General features: G+C 65.0%; 1 protein-coding gene across 1 annotated transcript; it reads right to left on the reverse strand.

Moving 5' to 3' along the window:
• Positions 1-1,674: 1,674 nt before the first annotated feature.
• TMEM222 (transmembrane protein 222) lies at positions 1,675-9,428 on the reverse strand. The gene is made up of 6 exons (XM_064172641.1): positions 9,224-9,428; positions 7,458-7,542; positions 6,756-6,787; positions 5,791-5,887; positions 5,449-5,579; positions 1,675-4,556 (listed from the first exon to the last, which is right to left on the reverse strand). Exons 1-6 carry the CDS (start codon positions 9,334-9,336, stop codon positions 4,469-4,471), a joined length of 546 nt encoding a protein of 181 aa, XP_064028711.1. The 5' UTR covers positions 9,337-9,428; the 3' UTR covers positions 1,675-4,468.
• Between the last annotated feature and the right edge of the window lie 870 nt (positions 9,429-10,298).

Consider the following 10,298-nt stretch of genomic DNA (forward strand, 5'->3'; position numbering starts at 1 on the left):
ATCCCTACCCCTGGCGACCAGCAGTGCAGTGAGTTTGCTGGGCCTCAGCTGCAGCCACATTGCAGAGCCTGTGGGGCACACTCTCCCTCAGTGCCTCCCTCTGCCCAGGGTGGCCATGGCTGGAGGCTGTCAGCCTGGTGGCACCCAGGAGCACTCTGGCTCCCAGCACAAGGTGAGCAAAGTGCCGAGCTAGCCCCAGGGACCATTCTCCTTGCAGAGGCCCTGGAGGGAGCCAGGCAGCTGTGATGAGCTGCAGCCCAGTTCCAGCCACCTCTGAAGTGCCATCTGCAGGACAACCTCCCCTTCTGTCCCCTGGGTGCTGGCAGCACCCATGGGTGCACAGAACTGGTTCTGCCTCATTTTTGTGCTGGCATTGGGGAGGGAGTGGGGTGAGGAGCAAGTCCTGTCCTGCTCCCCAGCACAGGCTGGTTCTGCAGGAGGCGCAGGCAGACCTGGCCCTTCCTGCAGGACACAGGCACGGAGCAGCAGCAGCTCCTGCCCTGCCAACGGCTCTGCTGCTGGGGCTGTGGGGCAGCACCCACAGCGGCAGCACCCACGGGACCACTGTCTGAGAGCACCCAGGCCACCCCCACTCCTCAACAACCTCTCCCAGCCCAAATTTCAAGTTTCCAGGGGGCTTGGGGTCCCCCTACCCCAGGGTGTTTCCCCTTCACACCATCCTTTCCCGGGATGCCTGATGCCTCCCAGCTCAGCCCGGCTCAGTCCCGCCCTGTTGTGCTCCAAGGGGTGAGCAGGGAGCCGGCAGGAAGGGCACAGCAGCAGGGAGGGCTGCAAAGAGTAACTGTTGAGGGGTCTGCACCCTGACCTTGTGCTGCAGCACCAGACAGGTGCAGGATGAACCCCCGGGAGCTGCTGTCAGCCCCGGAGCCAGAGCAGGAGCTGCAGGAGCAGCGTGGCTGAGCAGGAAGGATGCAGCCTCGGACACAGACTCGCTGGGTACCAGCGGTGAGGGGAAGTCAGCTGCGGCAGCAGCAGCCCTAGCAGCTTCCCTGGCTCCCAGTAGAGGCACTGGGATGCTGCTGGCAGAGGGGAAGGCGTTGGCGTTCCACACCCTGCTCCGCAGCCCCCCGCAGCCCCAGCCGGGAAATGAGAAGTGGGTAGGGGACAGGAGCTCGAGGAAAGGGATGCTGGAGAGCGAAGGGAACTCATCCAGGCAGCAACCCGCGGGAGGCTCACCCTGCCCTGCCCACGGCCACGGGGGCCCTGCCAAGCAGAGGGCACTGAGGCTGGGTCCTGGGAAGAAACCCTTTGGTGAGGGTGGAGAGACACTGAGCAGGCTGCCCAGGAAGGCTGTGGATGTCCTCTCCCAGGGCTGGACGCGGCCTTGAGCAGGGGCTGGAACTGGCTGAGCTTTAGGGTCCCTTCCAGCCCAAAGCACTCCCCGGCTCTATGGAGCAGGCAGAGGCCCCGGGAGGAGCCAAAGGCCACAGCTCCTTCTTCTCCCAGATCCAACAGGCCCCTGGCAGGTCCCCAGCATTAAAAGGCTGCAAACACTTCCCCTGCTGCGGCAGTCGAGGTCCCCCTGCCCCCCGGGGCTTGCCCTGCAACAGCGCAAAGGAGGAGCGCGCAAGGAGCAGGTGTGGGAGCCAGACAGAGCCGCGGGGCGGGAGCAGACCCTGCCGGCGTCTGGAAGGAGAGAGTCAGCTCCAGACATCCACAGCAGTGAGTTTATTTCCCCTCCCGTCGGGATGATGGAACCACAGAAGCAGAGGTTAAATATTTACAGAGCAGTCCAGCGCCCCGCGGAGACGCAGAACAAAGGGAGAGGGGAGACAGGGCTCGACCCCCCCACGGCCACGGCGCTCCGCGGGGAGCCCAGAGCTGGCACCTCAAGGGGCTGGAGGAGAGAACGTTAACATGGCAAAGAGAAGTGGGCACCGGGAAGAACGTGGCGGTGAAAGGAAGCTGCGAGGAGAGGACATTCCTCCCCCCCGCCCCTCTGCTGCCTCCCACAGCAGCAGGCAGCTCCCCGCAGAACCCAGCGCTGCTGGGGGCTCTCTGCGCTCCCCGCGGCTGGGCTGAGGCTGCAGGACAGCAGGAAGACCAAAAGTGCCTCCAGCCCAGCGGCCCCAGCCCCCGCAGGGCCATGCTGTGGGCTAGGGCAGCTCTGCAGCGCAGCTCCAGGCCCTGCTCTCCTGCTGGCTGTCTCCTGTGGACACTCTGAGCCCTCCTGTGCCCCCGTGGGTGGCAGCTGGCAGGCTCAGCACCACATTCCGGCCCCAGTAGACAGTACTGCAGCTTACCACCAGCCCCTCCTGCTGCTCGAGTCTGAATTTGAAGCTCAGATCGGGTAAGAAGCGTGAGGAGCACTTCAGAGGGGTCCCCACGGTGGGGAGTGGCACTCAGCACGTCCTCAGGAGGAGGTATTGTGCCCAGCAGCCCTGCTCTCAGCCCTCCCCTGTCCCAGCCTTCCCCAGCAGCTTCAAGTCTCTGTTTTGGCACGGTTGCACTGAGCAGAGGAGACAGCCCCAGAAGTCTGCAGAGTGGTGCCTGAGAGAGGCTGGCTGCAGCCCCAGGCCAGGGCCTCCCAGCACATCCTTGCAGCTCACTCTGAGAACCAGCTGAAAGCAGCAGCAGAGGCAGAAGGGCCAAGCCCTGCTGTTCAGCTGGGGCACGGCAGCCCCGGGCTGGCTGGGGGAGGACAGCAGCTCACTGAGACACCAACCTGCCAGCAGCAGCTTCTCTCTGAGCCCAGCCTGGCTTCCTAAGCAGCTCCAGCCCCAGCAGCCTCCAGCCTGCCCTCCACACAGGCTTGAAGAGGCAGCACAGGGCAGACCCTGATGAGTGTTTTGGCACCAGCAGACAGGGAAGGCTGCTGAGGGCTGCACTCCTCCACTTGCCCCAGGAGGAGTCAGCTGGATGCTAGGGAGGGGCTGCTGAGAGGGGACCAAGGAGAGGCAGAATTGAAAGGGCTCAGGAGGAGTCTCCAACCCCTTATTGCTAAAGGAGTCTGGGATATGGGAGAGGATGAGGAGGCAGATGGCAGCTCTGAGGGCGGCACTGGATGGGCCTCCCAGTCACAGGAAGCCACTGGCACAGCAGGCAGTGGGGAAGAGCTTTTGTGCTGGCCACAGGCACTGCCCCAGGCTGAAACCCAGCAGGCAGCAGAGCCAAGAGCTGGGGGCCCACGGTGGCAGTGGGGAAGTTGCCAGAGAGGCTCTGCCCACTGCCCCCAGCCCTGCAGCCACAGCTCTGTGCAAGCCACTGAACCCCAGAAGGCAGCAAGCCACAGGCCACAGCCTCAGCAGGCACAGGCCTAGGCCTCTGGGACCTGCCCAGTCACTTCCTGCCTGGCACTCAGGAACGACCACCCCCAGTGCCCACCCTGCCCTAACCCGAGCAGTGCTCCCAGCCCAGCCCTCCGGGCACCAAAGCCAGTCCTGCAGAGCTCTTCCCAGCACCTCAAGGCCATGAGCAGCCTCCTGCAAGCAGCTGCAAAGACAAGCAGCTGCCCCAGCCTGCTGCTGCTAGAGCCCAGCTGGCACAGGCACCCCGCAGCTGGCACAGGCACCCCGCAGCTCCTTCACCCTTCTGGTAACCTCTGATGACCACACTTAGCTCAGGTCCCAGGTGCTGCCCTCAGGGATGCTGTCAAAGTCCCACAGGAAGCCTCCTACCCCAGCAGCAGGCAGCTGCTGCCAGCCCCACGCCAGAAGTGCAGTGCAGAGCAGAGGGCAGCAGGAGGCTCCTGAGCAGCCCAGCCACAGTGCCAGAGCCTCGGAGCAGAAGCCTGGAAGCTGCATCTGCTCTGGCACAAGCTCAAAGGGACTGAGCAGCAGACTCCCAGCTCCACCACAGGCTCCTGAGAGGTGCAGCCTGCCCCAGCCAGGCCCCCAGCAGCTGAGGACCTTCCTGCCTGGGCTCAGCGGCAGGCATGGGTGGCTGTGCCCCATGGCAGAGTGCTCCTGGCACAGCTCCCCAGCAAGGGTCCTGCCACCAACACCTTCCTGTCACTGCCAGGGCGGCCATCAGCAGCTGCTGTGGCACCCTGCACCCTCAGGAGGCAGCTCACAGCTCCACTTTGAAACGTGTGGCAGAGAAACAACAACTCCTGCTCGGAGACCTGAGGCAGCATCTGCTGGAGCCTGCCGGGAGAGGGCAGACAGCAGAGAACCTCCCCAGCGGCCGCTGCTCAGGCTCCTGGAGCGGGAGCAGGGCTTGCTCGTGGCTGCTCCCTCAGCACTGCCAGCCAAGGCTCTCTGCTCTCCTGCCCCCAGCCTGCAGGGTGGGAAAGTGCCCATGGGCAGGAGGCTTCAATACCCCTGACAGAGGGAGACACCACCGACAGGACAGAACAGAAGGAAAAGAAGTCACTGCCAGGAAACAAGGATGAGCTGCTGCAATGGAGTGGAGTTGCCACCTTCCTCTGGCAGCGTCTGGCAGTCTCTGTCTCCAGCTGGCTGGACCAGTCCCAGGCTCCCGGGGAGTGAGGAGCTCGGAGCCTCCATCACCGCAGGTGCAGCGTCAGGACCACGGTGAGGATCACCCCCAGGAAGAGCACAAAGGGCAGCCAGGTCTTCACAAAGCCCCCGAGGCTGCAAGACACAGAGGGGAGGGCTGAGGTGGACAAAGCAAAGAGAAAGCTGGCACAGGAACTGCCCCCGAGCAGGGAGGGCTCAACCAAAGAGCTGCCCACGGGGCAGTCCTCGTGGAATCTGCTCCTCAGGCAGCAGCAGCTGAGGGGGCACTGAGAGCCCCTCCTGGTGAGCACAGCCCAGGGCTGCCCTCTCCAGAGGCTGCAGTCTGCCAGCTTTGATGTGAACAGGATCCAAGAGAAGGAAGAGGAAGCAGCAGTGCCTGGAGACAGCCCCCCCGACCTTGTGTTCTGACCCAGCCCAGCAAGAGAGGGACACTGGATTGAGCTCCCATGTGCCACAGCCCAGGCACCCGCATCCAGCTGCCAGGCACAGGAGCAGGACCTGCTGCAACCCACAGAGTCCCCCCAGATCTTGTCCAGGAGCAGCCACAGACCCCCAGGGCCTGGGGGAGATGTTCCTCAGCTCCTGTGGACCTGATCAAGGCTCAGCAAGAGCTAAAGGTTGAGGGGCAAGAGGCTAGGGCCAGACTCTGCTCAGTGGTGCCCAGGGACAGGACAAAGGGCACCAGGAACAAACTGGAACCCAGGAGGTGCCACCTGAACAGAAGGAGAAACCTCTTTGGTGTGAGGCTGCTGGAGACTGGAGCAGGCTGCCCACAGAGGCTGTGGAGTCTCCTTCTCTGCAGAGCTTCCAACCCCCCTGAGCACTGTGCTGCTGGGCAAGCTGCTGTGGGTGCCCTGCTGGAGCAGGGGGGTGGCACTGGGTAGGCTCCAGAGGTCCCCCAGGCTGGGACACTCCAGAGGACAAGCTGAAGCTCCAGAGGAGCAGGAAGAGTGAAGGAAGCAGAACTTTGCCAGCTGAGCCTGGCCTGCTCCTCAGCTCAGCTCACCTCACGTACTTCCCATAGAGCAGTGAGCAGAAGCAGAGCTTCACCATGTTCCAGGAGGTGCTGTTGTCATATCTCATCAGGTTTAAGGCCAGAGCCACGTGGGAGTGGCAGTTGTCACAGCAAAGGTTGTGCTGGAACAGAAGAGGAGGCACCAGTTAAGAGCCCCGCTCTGGGGGCTCCCTGGCTCTGCAGCCTGTGTCAGCACAGAGCCACAGGGCCCAAGAGCAGGGAGCAGCTGCTGCAGGCACCCCAGAGCCCCAGGGCAGGGAGCAGCTGCTGCAGGCACCCCAGAGCCCCAGGGCAGGGAGCAGCTGCTGCAGGCACCCCAGAGCCAGGCCCTACCATGCGGTGCTTGTACTCCTCGGAGGCGTCGTGCACTGCAGTGTCCCAGGCGTTGGCTCCAGGGCAGTAAACTTTGCTGGGGTCCAGCTTCCAGTACCTGCAGGGTGGCAGCAGGGCCCTGGCATCACTGCTGCCACTCCGTGGCCTTCTGCTCCTCCCAGCAGGAAGATGCTTAAAGGCAGAGCTGAGGTCTTTGGGGCAGATCCCTGCTGCTGAGGGCAGCAGGAGCCACTGCTCAGCGCCCCCAGACTCAGCACCCCAGGCAGAGAAACTGCAGACGTCAGGGGCAGGGACAAAGCCCTGAGCTGCTCTCACATCCTGTCAAACCTCCTGGCCAAACTGTGAACCCAATCTGACACACACAGCACCCAGGCACCCTCCTCTTCCTCCCCCAGGAAGTGGTTAGCAGGGCAGGAGTGCTGACAGCTGCTCAGCACAACCCAGGCACTGCTCCTTGCAGCACTTCTGGGTGTTTCCATCCAGGCCTGGGCTTCTCTGTTCAAGAGACTGCTGGAGAGAGTCCAGGAGAGGCCCCAAAGCTGCTGAGAGGCCTGGAGCAGCTCTGGGGAGCAAAGGCTGAGAGTCTGCAGAAGAGGAGCCTGAGAGAGTCTCCTTCTCTGGAGAGCTTCCAACCCCCCCTGGCCATTGTGCTCCTGGGCAGGCTGCTGTGGGTGCCCTGCTGGAGCAGGGGGTTGGACTGGGTGAGCTCCAGGGGTCCCTCCCCACCCCTCCACGGGATTCTCTCTCAGTGCTTGAAACCTTTTCTCAGCAGAGGCTGCCCACAGCACCAGGACACTGCTGCCACACTTCTGGAGAGCTTTCCTTCAGCCTGGGCTCTTGAGCAGCAGAGGCACAGCAGCCATGGCCCTGAACCAGGGTCTCTCATGGGGCAGAGCAGGCTCTGCACATCCACCCCCAGCAGGGAAGGCTCTTGCTGGCTGAGCTGGCAGCTGCAGGGCACTTACTTCACTGGCTTCCCAAAGGCCATGTTGTCTTCCTGTGGGAAAGGAGAAGCACCTCAGGAGAGCCCACACAGCACTCAGCACAGGCCTCTGGCTGGGAGGCCTCACAGCCCACCAGAGCTCCCTCAGAGCTGCCACAGTGCCCAGCAGCCTCCAGATTCCAGTCTGGTTTCTGTGCCAGGATCCAGATGCCAGCAGTTTTCATCCTCCTGCTCCAGGCACGTCGAGGCTCCACCCAGGGTGGCAGCAGCCTGGGCTCAGTACCCTGCCCCCTCCTTCTCAGCCGGGAACTCTTCCTTCACTCAGGGCTGGAGGAGTCTCAGTCCATTAGGAGCATTAATTACCCCAAACTAAAACTCCTTTACCTTCAAGTTCCAGCAGGCCAGAGCAGTTTAGAGGCCCGGGATGTACCTGCTGCTAAGCAGCAGGACCAGGAAGCTGAAAGGCAGCTTCTGCCACGTGGAATCCAGAGAACTTGGGTCCAAAATTCCCAGCTGGGAGCCTGCTCCACAAGAATCCTTCCCCCTCTTCTCCCCAGCCTGGCTGCTGCCCCTGGCACCCCACAGACACCCTCCAGTGGGCAGCAGCCCCCAGGGTGTGGCTTTCACACACAGCTCCTGCAGAGCTCTGAGCTGCGAAGGGCAGGGGAGGGCTCCGCGGCCAGCAGGGGAGGTGCAGGCCTGCCCCAGCCCCACCCCCACTCACCGAGACGAAGTAGGGCCCCGCGAAGTCGCGGATGACGCCGCTGGAGGTGCAGATGCCCATGTGCCCGATGATGGGGAACAGCCACCTGGCAAGGAACACAGCTCAGCTGCCTCCACAGCCGCCCCCCGCCTCTGCAGCCTGCCGGTGGCACCAGCGGGGACAGGGCAGGGACTGTCCTCCTGTGCTCAGCACTGCTGAGGCCACGGCTGAAGCCTGGGGTCAGGTTTGGGTCCCTCAGTGCAAGGAGGGCATGGAGGGGCTGGAGCAGGGCCAGAGGAGAGCCTGGTGAAGGGTCTGGAGAGCAGGGCTGGGGAGGAGCAGCTGAGGGAGCTGGGGGTGTGCAGCCTGCAGCAGAGGAGGCTCAGGGCAGAGCTCATTGCTGCCTGCAGCTGCCTGCAGGGAGGCTGCAGCCAGGTGGGGTTGGGCTCTGCTGCCTAGGAACAAGTGACAGGAGAAGAGGAAATGGCCTCAGGCTGCCCCAGGAGAGGTTTAGGTTTGCCATGAGGAATAATTCCTTCCCCAAAGGAGCTGTGGTGCTGGGGGCCGTGGGCTGGCACTGCCCTGGCACTGCTGGGGTAAGGCTCAGACTGGGTCACCTGAAAGGGCTCTTCCATGTAAACAGTTCCACAACTGGAAGCTGGTTCTGGAGCCATCCCCAGCCCTTTGCAGCTCAGAGCTCTGCTGGAGCTGCACACCAGCCCCAGCAGGATGCCACCTCCGTGCCCTGAGGCACAGACCCAGAGAGGGGGATGCCCAGGGCCTGGCAGCAGGACAACTCTCTTCATCTGCCCCATCAAGAGATGAGAAGGTCAAGAACTCTGAGACTCCCCCAGGGAAAGGCAGAGGTGGAGACTTTCAGCAGTTGCAAAAGCAAAGAGGCACAAAGCAAAGCTGCTCTGCATCTGTGCAGGACGGCAGCAGGGACGCTGCAGCTGCCCCTCGGGGAGGGCACCCTCGGTGCTGCTCCTGGCCCTCACAGAGCAAATCCTCTACCTGACTTTGAGTTCTGGGTCAGTGAACATCACCTGCCTGGCGCTGGAGAGAAAGAGGAAGGCACAGCAGGGAGCCTCTGTGCCCCCAGGCTCGCCCCAGAGCCGCACTGCAGCTTTGCACTGCCCACGAGCAGCAAAGCCTCTGAAGTTCCCCTGGCAGCCTGCTCACACCTGGCCGACAGGAGCGGGAGGCAAAGGGACCTGGAGCCCATCCGCAGCGAGGCGCAGAGGCGCTCCTCGGGGCAGGAGGTGGCCTAGGACCGCCGCGGGCAAACCTCGGCTCCGAACCGCGGAAGGCTTCCCACGCCTCGCCGGGTCCCTTCTCCTCCCGCTCCCGACAGACGAGCCCGGGCGCTGCGGGCGAGAGGAGCCCTGCCCCGGGACAGACCCGGGCAGGGGCCCCGCAGCCGCCTGGCGCTCAGACCCCCCCGCGGGCCCGGCGCCCCGCACCGCGCCCCGCGCCTGTCGGTCCCGGAGCTGCCAGCTCCGCCGGCTCCCCGCCCCACGGCCAGCCGGCAGCCCGGCCCCGCGCAGCAGCCGCCCGGCCCCGCGCAGCAGCCGCCCGGCCCCGCGCAGCAGCCGCCCGGCCCCGCGCAGCAGCCGCCCGGCCCCGCGCAGCAGCCGCCCGGCCCCGCGCAGCAGCCGCCCGGCCGCAGCCCTGGGGTGCCCCGGAGCGGGACGGGCCCCGGTGAGACCCAGGGGGGCTCCGGCAGGGCCGAGTGGCCCCGGGCCAGCAGCGAGGCGCAGGCCCCCGCCCCCGGGGCCCGCACTCACGTCAGGACGGGGATCGGGGTCCACACCACGCAGTACGGGAAGCGGCCGCGCTCCGCGTCCGGCCCGGCCCCGCCGCCGCCGAACTGCTTCATCTTGGCCTCCGCTTCCGCCATCGCCGGGGCCCTGCGTCACTTCCTGGAGACAGCCTCACTTCCGCCCGCCGTAACCAGGAAGCGGCCCCCGGGAGCCGGCGTGGAGCTGCCCCCGCGCCCGGGGCCGCTTCGTGCGGCACGGAGGGGCCAGGGCTGGGCTCGCAGCTCTGCACAGGCTGCTCCGGGTAAGTACCTTCGCCCCTGGCACTGCCTCGTGCGGGTCGCGGCAGCAAACTTCTCCTCGTGACCTGTCTCAGGGTTGACTCTTCCTGCTCCTCCCCACGCGGACCCCTCGGGGAAGGGCAGAAGCAGCCCAGGTGGAAGGCAGCAGAAGCAGCCCAGGTGGAAGGCAGCAGAAGCGGCCCAGGTGGAAGGCAGCAGAAGCAGCCCAGGTGGAAGGCAGCAGAAGCAGCCCAGGTGGAAGGCAGCAGAAGCGGCCCAGGTGGAAGGCAGCAGAAGCAGCCCAGGTGGAAGGCAGCAGAAGCGGCCCAGGTGGAAGGCAGCAGAAGCGGCCCAGGTGGAAGGCAGCAGAAGCGGCCCAGGTGGAAGGCAGCAGAAGCAGGAGCCAGCACCGCGCTGAGCCTCGGGGGGCCGAGGTGCTGCAAGGGCGCTCAGGAGCGGGGAGCTGTCAGCGAGCGGCACCGGGAAGCTGGCGGAAGAACTGAGCTCTTTGCAGCTTTCCACCGCAACAGACCTGGCAGGAGACAAAGGGACAGCCGAGAGCAGCTGCCCGGCCCAGCAGCCTCAGGAGGGGCTGGTTCTGCCCGGGGGGTGCTGCAGAGCTGCCAGCTGTCCAGCCCTCCCCGCTCTTGGCATCCTTCCACTGTGCCCCTGCCAGCTGCTCATCCCCCCCTCGCCCAGAGCCCAGGGCCCAGGTTAGCAGAGCTCCACCGCGCCCAGCGCAGACTGCCGGAGCCAGGGCGGTGCTGGTGGAAGATTCTCAGCCTCCTCCCACCGCTGCTTGTGCTCCTCCAGCGCCGCTC

Source organism: Pogoniulus pusillus, chromosome 37 (genome assembly GCF_015220805.1).
Source record: "Pogoniulus pusillus isolate bPogPus1 chromosome 37, bPogPus1.pri, whole genome shotgun sequence".
Classification (NCBI taxonomy): Eukaryota; Metazoa; Chordata; class Aves; order Piciformes; family Lybiidae; genus Pogoniulus; species Pogoniulus pusillus.